The 12,894-nt window shown below is 46.2% G+C and overlaps 1 protein-coding gene across 2 annotated transcripts in view; it reads right to left on the bottom strand.

Moving 5' to 3' along the window:
• Nucleotides 1-12,894, bottom strand: part of THSD4 (thrombospondin type 1 domain containing 4) — a 528,195-nt gene that overhangs the window by 410,206 nt on the left and 105,095 nt on the right. For both annotated transcript variants that reach the window (XR_012120776.1, XM_073212115.1), the window contains exon 5: nucleotides 10,877-11,324. Coding sequence is in view for 1 of the 2 variants with exons in the window: in XM_073212115.1 (XP_073068216.1) it covers nucleotides 10,877-11,324 (448 nt within the window). In the remaining variant the exon portion in view is untranslated. The remainder of the gene's footprint in view (nucleotides 1-10,876; nucleotides 11,325-12,894) is intronic.

Genomic DNA, 12,894 nt, shown 5'->3' with positions numbered 1-12,894 from the left:
CCTTCCTCCAAGAGGCCATCCATGCCCATCTGTCTGACTGTGTGCATGGGGTACCATCACAGCCAACACGTACAGAGCTCTTGCTGCATGCAGGCCCTGCTTTAGACGTTTACACTTATTAACTCACTTAATCCTTACAACGACCAATGAGGTAAAGGTGATAGTTTTGCCGATTTGTAACAGATGAGCACACTGTGCCCATGGGGGAGCCACACAGGCAGTGAGAGCAGAGGCCGGATTGAATGCCAAGTGCTCTGGAGTCCAGCAATTGCACCTCGGTCCCTCCCCTTCTTGCCTAATTCTGTCCACATTCTCTCCACCATCTAATGCTCCCAGCCTTTTGCAGGTGAAAGAATCACCCAGAGATCTCATGGGAAATTCAAATTCCTGGATTCCTCCCCAAAGGATTATTATTAAGTCTGGGATGAGGTCCAGGAATCTGTATTTTATCAAAGTATTCAAGTGATTCTGATGTGCTAGACTACTCAAAAAAAAAAAAATACCCAGCTCCCCCTGGTTTATATCATTCTTATTTATAAATGGCAAGTATGAGCAAAGTGTGATATAAAATAAATAAATGTGAAATAATAAGATTAGAATCTCAAATTCAAATAGTGGGTAAAGTATGACCTAGCTTTAAATTTAGCTACAGTCTGTTTAAGTGTGGAGTGTGGGTGTATGTGTGTGTTTTAATAATCAGACGGGGAAGGAATCTGGGTCCTTAAATATTAAAATCTCTGTGTATAAGTCTCTGGAATGAACTGCTAATAAAATTGCTCAAAGTCCCGAAGAATTATAAAAGAAATCTACTGTAAGTATCAGAAACACCAGGTTTCTTGGAAGATGAAGGAACAGAGGAGGAATGAAGCCAGGTGGATGGAAGAACAGCTCCTGCTTGATAAAGGGCAGTGCAGGGAGGCTGCTGGCACGAACACTCAGACCCGTCACAGCCCTGCTACAGCCTGAGCCCAGCCGTGTGGCGCTGGAAGCCATGTGGAGTGGAATGTGATGTGCACGGCGGGGAAACCGGGCCGGGTGGATGAGCAGAGCGGCTGAGCTCCGACAGGCCGAGGGAGGCTGTCTGCCAGGGCCTGGAAGCCACGCTGCTGGCGGCCCTAAAGCCAGAACCTTGCGGGCTTCCAGCAACACCAGCCATCTCCATGAAGAATTGGGGTTAAGATGCTTTCTGCAACCTTTTGCCCAGAACCAGATTTTGACGAGGATGTGATCAGTTGGGTAACTTGGAAGAAGGCGCCATCCTTGCCACACTGAAGAATCACTAAGGGGTTTGTTAAAAATATAGATTCTTGGGCCTCCTCCCGGTGGGATGGTGGGGAAAGGGCCCAGGAATATATACTGAAGGATCTCTTGAGCGATCCTGGGGCCGCCAGCCTGGCACTGGACTGCAGCAGCCAGTTACAAGCCATGCCCAAGCATCGACCTCACTTCCCACCACTTGACATGCAGTCCCAGAACAGTGAGACTCAAATCCAACCTCTTTAATTTACATCTGAGGAAACGGAGGCCTGGAGAAGCGGCACACCCTCTCCCAAAGTCCCACAGTGACCAAGAGGCAAAGCCCAGGGTGCTGACCACCCGCTGTGGCCATGACCAGAAACTAGATTAAATCAGCTGCTGGGTGGCAGCTTTTCATGCCGCCAAAACAAGTGAGTTGACTGTCCTGTTGCTCAAATAACCACACGTACGTAAAGCCCAGTGAGGCTCCAGCCAGAAGCCACCCTTGGTCAGCCTGCTGGCAGTTACCATAATTGGACGCGGCAGACCACACTTAACCAGTCAGCTTATGGATGTTTTCTTGTCACAGATTCTTTTGGTTTACTGTTTTTCTAATTTTCTGCACTAAATATTTATGGAACAAAACTTTATCAGTAGTGAGCCCTTCCTAACACATTTGGCTCTTAGCCAGCTTTGCGTGTGCTTGTAGTTTATATAATCTTACAGTGTGTTCTAATGCCTCACTAATGCCAGGTGCTCTTACTACATCCAAGTGCATCTGCCAAGCCACCCCAGTCACCTGTGACGGGTCATTCAGGATACCCTGTCCCTGGTCACCAAGTGCTTTGTATCTGAGCAGGGCCCAGTTACATCTAAGACAGGAGGGCTTAACGTGGCCTCAGACCTAAAACGGGAGGTCAAGCACTGAGGCGGCAAACCCACTACAGTTGCCAGGAGACTGCTGTGCCCAGCAGGCTGACGATGGTATCCAGTGAGTGACCAGCAGGGGAAGGTGCAGCAGGAGGTAACCAGAGGCCCTGGCTGATGGACGTGGCCTTGAGCGTGACCTCAGTGGAGACTTACACGATGCCAGGAGCATTGCCAGTTAGAGGCAGGACAGTACTTCCTGGGGAGGAGAGGGACCTGGCTAGAGAAATGCAAGGTCCACCGGGCTCACATGTGGGCGTGGTTACGGAGACTGAATTAGGATAAAGGTGAGAAGGCAGAGCCTAGAGTGACAATGATGCAAGAGCAGCTTAGCTTTTATTGAGCACTAACTAAATACCAAACACTCCACCATGTGATTTATGTATATTAGCTCATTTAATCCTCACAGCAGCTGTTAACGCCATTCTGTAGGTGGGGAAGCCACGGCACTGAGAAGTCAAATGAGCGGCCCAAGGTCACAGAGCTGGTAAGTATGAGGTCAGGGCTTGAACCAGACACTTTGGATCTAGAGCCCATACGAGGAGCCGCTGTGTCACGGCGCCCCTCAAGCTCATGCGGGTAGCAAAGTTAACTGTGAGGTGTTCTCAGTCAGGAGGACCTTAACTCCTTGCCTACTGTTAGGAGAGGTCCTAGGGGACAAGGTCAGATTCAGGCTCCGAGGCCTGGAGGAGCAGCCCCGGCCGCGGGGAGCAGGGACAGGGGGCTGTCGATTGAGGGTGAAAAGCAAGCAGGGCTGGGAGATTCTGTTTCATGTCTCTTCTCTAGATTACATCTGTTTGTACTTGTCAGACGACTATCAGGATATGATCTCCTCTCATTTTAACAGACTTTCTGAAGTTAAAACTTCCAGGTTACAGATCACTTTACATTTGTTGTATTTTAAGTGGGCTGTTTCCTCATGCCGTGGACTGAGCCACCCTGACCTTATCAGTAATTGTCTATATTACACTGTGAGTCGGCTTTGGGCAGATTTCCTGCAGACAGCTGATCCTTTTCATGGGTACAGATTCTTGCCAGCTTTAGGGCAGAAAACAGATAGGGGGAAAAAGGCATTTAAATAGAGATCAGACTCACTCAGGATGGGGCTAGCAAAGACTGGAGCTCTGGAGCCATGTAACATCCCTGGCAGATAACCTCCTTTCAAATGACTCCCTTCCATCCAAAGGAGGGAGGGGTGTTTCCACTGATTACTTATGGGAAGTGGAATAAAGATGTACTTTAATATAATGAGCTGAATCTTTAAAAAGCACTTCAGGCCCTATCCAAAGTTCCATTTAGACGATTGCCTGGGGTTGCTATGAGTCACAGAGTATTAGGGAAACTTGGACTGTTTCCACGGACTCTGTTTAATCTGGGAAGACAACTGCTTGTACCTGACTTCATAGCTCAGGAGGCCACTGTGCAATGGCCACGCACTTACCTTTGGTAATTTAGTTCCAGCTCCCTAGAAGACTGGAGAACATCATCTCCAGGGAAGGCAGCACAAACGAACGTGACTGAAGCCTGCCTAGGTCAGACATGCATATTTTTACGCTTTGAATTGCTCTGGATTCAATCAGAAGACCAGCTACCATGGCAACATATGATGTATTTAATATCACTACAGTGAAGAATCTAAAAAAAGAAATCTAGAAAATGTCCCTGTACTGCCATAAGAGAGTGGCTCTCTGACCTTCAACAAAGCCCTCTGCTTTGAAGCCTAAATGACTATATTTCAATAACAAGCCCTGTACCACTCCCACCCCCAGGGATTTTTGTGAGGATTAAATTAGTAATACATTAGAGTTTCTGACTCATGGTAAATCTCAACAAATGTGAGCTGAATTGGAATCTAAGCAGACATCAAAGATGACCCCAGCAGTTCCAGAAGCTAAAGGGCTTGAAAGGTAGGTGTTCCGAGCAAATATTCCCCTCCTTTCTCTGTAGAAAAATACAACCAATGGGCCAAAATGTCTCATGAGTCATCCAGCACATTTTTCAAATATGTTTAATATCTACTTTCTCAAGTCACCTGGAACAAATCCAACCTCGAAAAAACCTGTTTGCCACCTCCCACTACTTTTAGCTCCTCTAGACCGTCGGTGAGTTGGTGCCCCCAAAAGAGTAGGGTCAAGGTTCAGATTAGATGAGAACAACAAAAATAAAACCAAACCAAACCTGAGGTTTTCTTAGTTCTCACTTTCTTTCCCTTACAAGTTCATGACGTCCTAGAGGAAGGTGTTTCCCTCTTGCTTAACACAAACATCAAAGACCCAAAGGACGTTAAAATGACCATCCCATATTTTTAAGTGCTCTGGACACACATTCCTACACATCTAGGCCTATCCCAGGAGTGCTTATTTATTTCTCCTGCTCAGATCGATTGCATGGCTGTGCCTATCAAAGAGTCTAAAATAGAACATCTTTTTTCTAAGTAATCAGGAAGTATATCAAAATATAAACTTTCTATTACATTCAAAGCTCCTACTCCCTCAGGAACATGAATTTCCTAGTGGCTACTTTATGGATCACATTATTAAGACGGGCTTCCTTCCCTTCTGCTGTCTGCTAGGACAGGGTGTGAAATTCCTTCAAAGACAAATATTCATCATGCCCTTTCTACATGTCACGTGTTGTGATTGTGGCGGATACAGAGAAGAGCCCCTCGTAAGAGTCTCTTGTAGGGATTTCACAGGTCAAGGTGAGAAAATACATAAACCAAAAACGTGTAATGCAATGAGAAGAATTAGTGAATTGTTTGGGCACCAAATTTCAAATCATGCAAAAATAAAGAGTTAACGTATCTTCCTAATGTTGATGAATCAAGGAAATAAAAATTATTAATATATGATATAAAATTAATACAACAGAAAATAAAAATGTTCAGAGATCAGTGGAGTGGGAGTGTGGATAAAATGAGAGTGCCTGTGGCCAGGATTCTCACCTGGCCCTGGTTGACCAGCTCACTGCACACCTGTGGGCAATACATAGCTGTTGACTCTATATAAAGAGCTCTGCCCAGTGCTCTGGGCATGACATGGTGGCAGGGCTGCAGGAGAGCAGAGCAAAGGCTGGAGTGGAGGCAGCACGGAGAACAGAGGCCCAGAGGACGGCTATGCGGGACAACTGTGCAGACAGAGGGGCCCAGAGGCAGAGACCGGCTTGCTGCATGCAGCCTCGCTCTGAGTGGATGGGATTCTAGTGACTGACCTTCCACCTGGAAATAAAGTTGGGTATAAGCCTTTCACCCCAAGACCATTTTACTATCAATTTCTTTGGTCACATTGAATCCATAGCGAACTTGCCTGGGGCTGAAACCCATTGGCAAGACAGGGAGAAAAGGGGGTAATTTCTTCATCTTTCAGAGTGAAGAGTTGATGGAGAAAATTTGAGGTTGATAAATCAAGAATTAGACATATTGTATTAGTATGCTATTTGGTGTTATGGAAAAGATGACCATAAGAATTAAAAATTAAAAATGACTGATTACATCTTGGGAGAGGAACTACGATATTTCTTACTGTTTGTACTACTTTTTATAATCATGAACAGTGTGTATGTGATTCATATATATTTCATACATAGGAAATATATTTATGACATATATGCATATTTATATTTAATATTTATATGCTCACATATATTCACATGTTTGTTTCACATACATACATATATATGAAAGGTCACTGATAGAAAGTTCTATTAACTTTTTCTTATTCTATGGAAAATTCCAAGCTGTCTGAGAATATGGAAAGCGCAATGATGCAGAAAGCATGACACTAGCATGTATTTCCCAGACACGAGGTTATAAAGTGATGAGCTCATGATAAGGGAAACACATTGAGCCCCCCAGTTAGATGGCCTGTCCGTCCACCCAGTACCTGGCCCCACAGCCCCTGGAGAGCCTCCATCTTCCAGAGCTGCATTGAGTTCTTGGCCTGGCCTCTTTTCTAAGCTCCTCCGTCAGGAAGTTGTCAGCTCCTCTTTCATTCGGTGTCAGACCAGGAATGGGGTAGAATTAGAATCTGCCTAACAACAGCTTAGTTATATTTGAGATTTATCTGATATCTTCCCTTCATTTTCACTCACTCAGACAGAAACAGCTTCACAAGGATAAATCCATTGTCAGAAGCCAGTCCCACCCCAGGGAAATTTACTGGAGGGTCACTGATACCAGAACTCATCACATCTGCCTTTGCTAAAAGCTGCCTTCAGCCCCAGGAGTTTTTCCCCATAATATGAAGTGCACTCTGTCTAAACTCAGGATCACACCTCCTTTGGCAGCAAAGCCCTTTAAAGACTCATAACCTAGTCCCCGCCTTGCACCAGCTGATTCACCACAGCCCCCCTTCCCCAGGAGGAGGAGCCAGGTGTCAGTCTCCCCTCAAGGGAAGGAGAGAACGCTGACCTTAGAGCGCTCAGGCCTCCAGGACAAAGGGCATACGCTTTCTTGTTCGGTAATCTATTTACAGCTGAGAAAGTGAGCGTGTGCCTAAGCCCTGGGTACCTCCGGGTGTGGCCCCTTAACTACTGAGGACATACCTGCAGGTGAAGCCAGTGCTCACTGAGAACACCTGATTCCACCTAGAGGCCCCTGGGGCACCTGGTCTCCCTCCTCAGCCCTTATGGGAGTGCAGAGGGGCTCCAGGACCCCTATACTCCTCCACCTAGAAAACCTGCCCCTTCCTGGACAGCCTGCTGCCTGCCTGCATTTCTCTGGGAGGTCTTTGCTGACTCCACCCACCCCAGGTTAATTTCCCCTGTCCCAGGATTTCAAAGTGCTGCCTGTTCTCTGCACCTGTTAGTAGTTATTTATGAGTCTTTCTCTCCCCCAGGCCACTTAGAGCCAGAGCTTGCTCTAATCTCAGTGTCCTTGACCCCCAGCCCAACATGTGATCCCACTGTCAGTGTCAATGCTGTGCTTGTAGACTCCAAGCAAGAACCCACAATAGTGAGACAGCATCTAAGACTGATGTCCACCCTAAAAAAACCATAGGTTCTCTATTTATTTATACTGGGGTTTGTAACTTTAACTTCCCCATATACGTTGTAAGCAAGAAAAAAACCCTGCCTTATCTTTAAAGTCTACATTCAGAGTTCATTAGTGCTGCATTTATTATTGATTATGCAGCATTTAATAAAGGATGTCTTATATGAATGAAAATCCTAAAGACACACTAGACTCCAAACAATTCCTAGATGACATCGTACGTTAGGGCTTCTTATCAAATATGCACGTTGGAAGGGGTAAATTCACAGGCATGAAGTTACCTATAATTTCACTTTCATCACTTTAAACACGACCCCAGGATGGTTACACTGAAGGCACATCACAACTTAAAGGTTGGGTCTCAGCGAGCTTCCATTGTATTGTTGGGCAAAGCATGGTTAACCCTCAGGGTACAAAAGTGGACTCTGAGCAGGTCTGACCACGTCACCCACAATTTCATGACTTAACACTTTTAAATTGGAAGCCGTTCAAATATGAGGAGACTTTAGTCTGTTCCTATCTACAGAGAGGCACGTAAGCCACGTTCACTTATCCAGGCCAAAAGCGTTTACCTGCTAACGATGCGTCCACTCCCTGCCGAGTTCCTTATATATGTGATCTCACCTGAACCTCGCGCCACCCCCGATGCTGGGGAGTAGGTATTATTATTAGCTCCACTTTATAGGTGGCCCCCAGAGAGTTAAGTAACTTGCCTGAAGATACAGGGGTCTGTACCCAGCCCAGCTTCGCTTCCAAGCCCACTACCCCACACTGCCTTATAGGCCCAACACCAATTAAACCAGATGATCAGATTTGCTTTCTGACCCTGCACTGTGTTTTTAAGTTTCTCACCCACCTACCTCATGTATGAAGGTCAAACAAGGCCCATGTGGCATTTCTGTATTTTAACATGTTAAAGAAAAAAATCCTCATTAAGATTGTGATTATTTAAAGTGGCTGGAGGAGGCGGGTGGGCAAAGAAGGAGGGTCCCTACCACCAGGCAGGCATCCCAGCACCCATGATTCTGTCTGACCCAATCCTGCCTTGCTGTCTTTGACTAAACTGCTTATTTTGCCCCCAAATGCTCTTTTCTCTTTTTCGGCCCTCTGTGGAAGCCCAGCTCGCCTGTCCCCTCCTCGGGGGAGTCTTCCCCAGCCCTGTGGCCTCCTGCTCTGTGCTCTCAGACTTCCTTCCCCTCACTGAGTGCTCCAGCACCAGGTGCAGTGGCTCACAAACAGCCGCAGCTGGCACCTTCTCTGCCACTGGAGCATAAGGGCGTCAAGGGAGGATCGCAGAACTGAGCCCTCTAGGGTGGCGCAGTGTTAGCAAGGAGATGTGCCATCAAGAACTGCAGTGGGATGCGCTGAGCACCCAGTTTAAGGAATGGACTCATGATACATCAGCGGCTATTTCCAACCTACCCTGGCCTCCTTGCCCTGGTTTTTCTTCTCCCAGATAATAAATGTGGAGAGCTCTCTAAATGCATACATTATTTTTTAATCTTTGGAGAGGACATAATGATAACCTGCATTTCTTGATAGATTAGTAAGATATTATACATTCTGTCCTTTACCTCGTTCCTCTTAGAGTAGGATTTACATAATTTGGGGACTCATTCCATCTCTGCATGTTGGACACTGAGGAGGATATATAAATATCTACCTAAGATCATAGGTGCTCAGATGCTAGAGCCCATGAGTGCACACAGGGAGCGTGCAAATAAGACTGAGTGCAGCAGGACTGAGACGCTCTCCCCAGAAAGGCGTGCTTGCACAACTGGTCTCTGGCTGGCACCTGGGAACTTGGGTTTCAGAAGGGTTGCCATCAGTCCCTGATAAGAGTGACTCGCAAGGCCCAAACTATTTGTACAAGTAATACAGTTTATGCAGAACACCGGCTTTCCTCCTGGGAGTCTGGGGTTTTGGCATGTGGCAGGCAGAAAATGACTACACAGCTACCCCTAATGAAAACCACGGGCACAGTCTCTAATGAGCTTCCGTGGTTGACAATACTTCACAGGTGTTGGAACAATTCATTGCTGGGGAAATTAAGTGTGTCCTATGCAACTCTACTGCTAAAGGACTCTGGGTAGCGTTTGCCTGATTTCCTCTGGCCTTTGCCCCACGAGCCTTTCTGCTTGCGGTTCCTGCTTTGTATTCTTTCATTGAAATAAACCGTGACTGCGTCCAACTATGTGCTGCGTCCTGTGTGTCCTCCCAGCAAATCACCAAACCTAGGTCGTACAGACCCATAACACAGGGAGCGTTAAAGTGTTTATGGAGTACGGTCCAAGTCACAAGAAACCATGGGCTTATAAGAAGAAGAGATGCAGCAAGGGGACTCCTAGGGAATGACATCTCTCAATAAGGGTAGGAGGAATGTGACTCGGGATGAGGGGTGCACGGAGGAAGACGCCATGCAAAATGTTACAGCCAAGAGAAGGTACGAAACCTGTACAATCCTTTGTGTCCATTTGTTCCTTGGTCCTTGGTTTGAGACGTTATTTTGCCAACCTCCAACATGACAGCAGACATCATGAATTCACAAGAATTTTCTAAGATTCCTTGCAATTCAGTCTCATGAGTAGTGGAGTCACCCCAGCACCCAGGGATCTGTGGCGAGAGTACACGGGAGAGGCAGCCCCTTGCTGGCAGCAGAGGTCTGGCAGAAAGTACATGCTTTAAAAAATGTAGGTTAAATGAAAGAAATGCTAAGTAGATGTCAGGCCCCCATAGATGCCAAGTGCCCCCTCCTTTTTCCCTTCTCTTTATGGTTGGCTTGGTCTTCAAAATTAAAAACATACTAGTAAATGGGAGAGTGTGTCCTACATTAGAAGTGAATTCGTTTTATTTTAAGGGATAGCAATGGTTCTCAGAAACAGGGACCTGTCTGCTCATGGACACAAGTATTCCTTTTTTGATTATAAAATGTTTCCTTTACATCACCTCATGTGATCCCCAAGACAACTCTACATGGTAGATAATACGACTCTTCTGATCTCCCATGGAGCCTGGTCCCTTACAAGATAAGCAATGATGTTCAATTAAGACTCACTGGCTGACTGACCACTAATGGCTTTAGTATTACTGTGTTGCAAAACTTACTAATTCCTGAAGTCTGTCATGGAAGAACAGGCTAAGAAGCAATCCAGGCATTCAGAGGAATTATTAAAATCACATATTAAGTCATTTCTATGGACTCTATAGCAGGAACTATATTATATATTTTTAATGAGGAAGCTATTCACTATCAAACTTTCCCATGACACAAACTGAAAGTGCTTATTCCTGGACTAGCAGGGAACCTCCAGGAAAGTTCCTGGATGATACTGATCCTCATTAAACCCCCCAAAACTTCTACTTCTTTGGCATCACCACTGGTTGCCCTACATTAACCAAATTGCACTTTGACCCACAGACCTGTAAACAAAGAATAAATAATGTTGGTGGAAAGTCACTGAGAATTTGGGGGTTGTTTGATATGCAGCAATGATGGCTGTCAATAGTGATTTAAGGAGTTATTCTTAAGTTAACTAAAGTAATAACCTTATGAAAAAGAAAATATATGGTGAGAAGACATGCAGAGAAAAGAGAGGGAGGGAAGGCAAAAGGTACATTAACATGGCCTAAAAAACCATGGCCTTCCTGTCTTCCACACGTTCACTCCCAGCCAACAGGGTGGAGGAGCACCTTCCAGGCTGGGGGTGGGCGGCGCGTACTCACATTGGTGTTGCAGAGTTTATACTGCCGGTAGGCCCCGATGCAGGAGATGGCGGTAGACCGGGCAGGCTGGGAGAAGCTCTGGGCCGCCCTCTGGGCCCCCATGCCATGGTTGCTGCTTGTTTCTGGGCTGTGGAAGAGGCTTGAAGTTGCAGGAAAGCCTTGGTCGTGGGTCAAAGGCAGCTGGTAGGCAGAGGTCTCAGACGCCTGCAGTCCAGAATGAGGGCTGCTGTCACTCTGGTGCAGAGGCTCATGCTGAGGGCCCTGGTGGGCTGGCAGACTGTAGCCATGGCTAGGACCAGACGCCCCCTGGGACCTGGAATGCTGGGACGAGGGCCTCTGTCTCCGAAGCCTCTGTGGCGAGTGCGCAGAGTCCGTCTGCAGTGGTAAGATGTACGGGGCCTTGCCATAGCCATACTTGCCAGGCCCAATGGGACCTCGGGTCTTGCTCCTAAAGAGAGACACCAGAGAGGAGCTGAACAGTCACAGGAATGCTCATGTTAACCCAGAAGCTCTAGTCCATGGTGGAGGGACGGGCTTGGGTAGGGGCAGGGGCTGGGGAGAGAGCCTGTGGCAGCGCAGGGAGGTAGCAGGCGGGACTTCCAGGAGAAAGGGATTCGTAGAGGCTGGAGCAGAAGCTCTACAAAGGCTGGAAAGTAGAATGGAGAGTGGGAATCATCAGTGGTGATGAGAGTGGTTGAAACTGACGTGGGCTGTGGTTAGGAGGTGACTTATGGCAGGCAGTTTGGACATGCTTGTAGGTTGTATGGAGCCACCGAAGGTTTTGGAGACATAAAGATATAATTGTAATTTTGGCCATAGTAAGTTCCTTTTTTTTCTGATAATAATTCGTGGTTTTTTTCCCAACTCAGCTGTGCCTGATATTTCAGACCCTTTCCACTGTCATGCACGCCCAAACAGCTTTTCCAGGTAAGTAGAACCTGGCTGAGCAATCACATTGCAGTGTAGTCCTGAGGCCTGACTTAATCCCTGAAGGAACTAGAGGAGGTTGAATGCTGGCTGCTCCATCACTCTGAAGGGAACCCAAGCTGGACAGTGGGTAAATGGTCACCTTCATGTTGGTACGGATCTTAGACTTTGTCAAGGCCTGTTGCCTTGTGAGACCTTAAGATAAACATGTCAACAGCGGTGTGCTGGAAAATGTTTAATAACTGGCTTCCCAGGAGGAGAAAAGCCCTTATCTATAGGACTTGTCTGTGTCCATGGTGTAAACACTCCCACTATGGCCAATTTCAAGCTACCAATATGAAGACACAATCAACTTACTGAGCAGGGAAAATCAGCCCCAGCACACCCACTGCATGAGAATTCATTGTGCAACTACTGTGTGCAAACTACAGAACAAGGAATGGTGAAGAAATAAAAGAGTGAATCAGAAATGGTTCCCAAAGACTCCAGCCTTACAACTGAAAGCAACTAGAACATAACGCAAGGTGGGCAAGGGCCTGGGAAGCAGTACAGCAAATGATGCTTGCGAATTCTGAAAGCACTTCTGTTTGAAGGGATGTGTGAAGGTTTCACCATCACGAGTCTGAGAGCTGGGCAGCAAGGTTCCAGGACTGTGCAGAAGGACTTAAGTGAGTCCTCTAACTCTTAGTTATTTGTAAAATTACTGAACTGGATTAAATGACTGCAAAGGTCATCCCAGCTTTAACATTATATGCTTCCATAATAATGAATTCTGCATTTAAGTAAAATTGGAAATGTGCCCAAGGGTTCCCGCAGGATGGCCCCATTAAAATAAGCACATTAAAATAACAATCAAGGTGAAACATTAATTTCTGCCCTTATGAGGAAATTCTTTCTTCACTCTATATGACCACTGAATATAAAATTTAACAGACCGTAACTAATCATTAACATCTTTATCACTAATTGCACCTTCCTTCTTAGCTGATATGGTTTTGAATTAAACTATACTATAGTGTTTATTTTGCCTTTAGGCATTTCTCAATCTTGGCAACACTTGGGACTCTGTTAATGACAGGAGATCCAGTGTG

This window comes from Manis javanica, chromosome 8 (assembly GCF_040802235.1).
Source record: "Manis javanica isolate MJ-LG chromosome 8, MJ_LKY, whole genome shotgun sequence".
Taxonomy (NCBI): Eukaryota; Metazoa; Chordata; class Mammalia; order Pholidota; family Manidae; genus Manis; species Manis javanica.
Note: the sequence above shows the minus strand (reverse complement) of the source record. Positions and strands in the feature narration are given on the sequence as shown.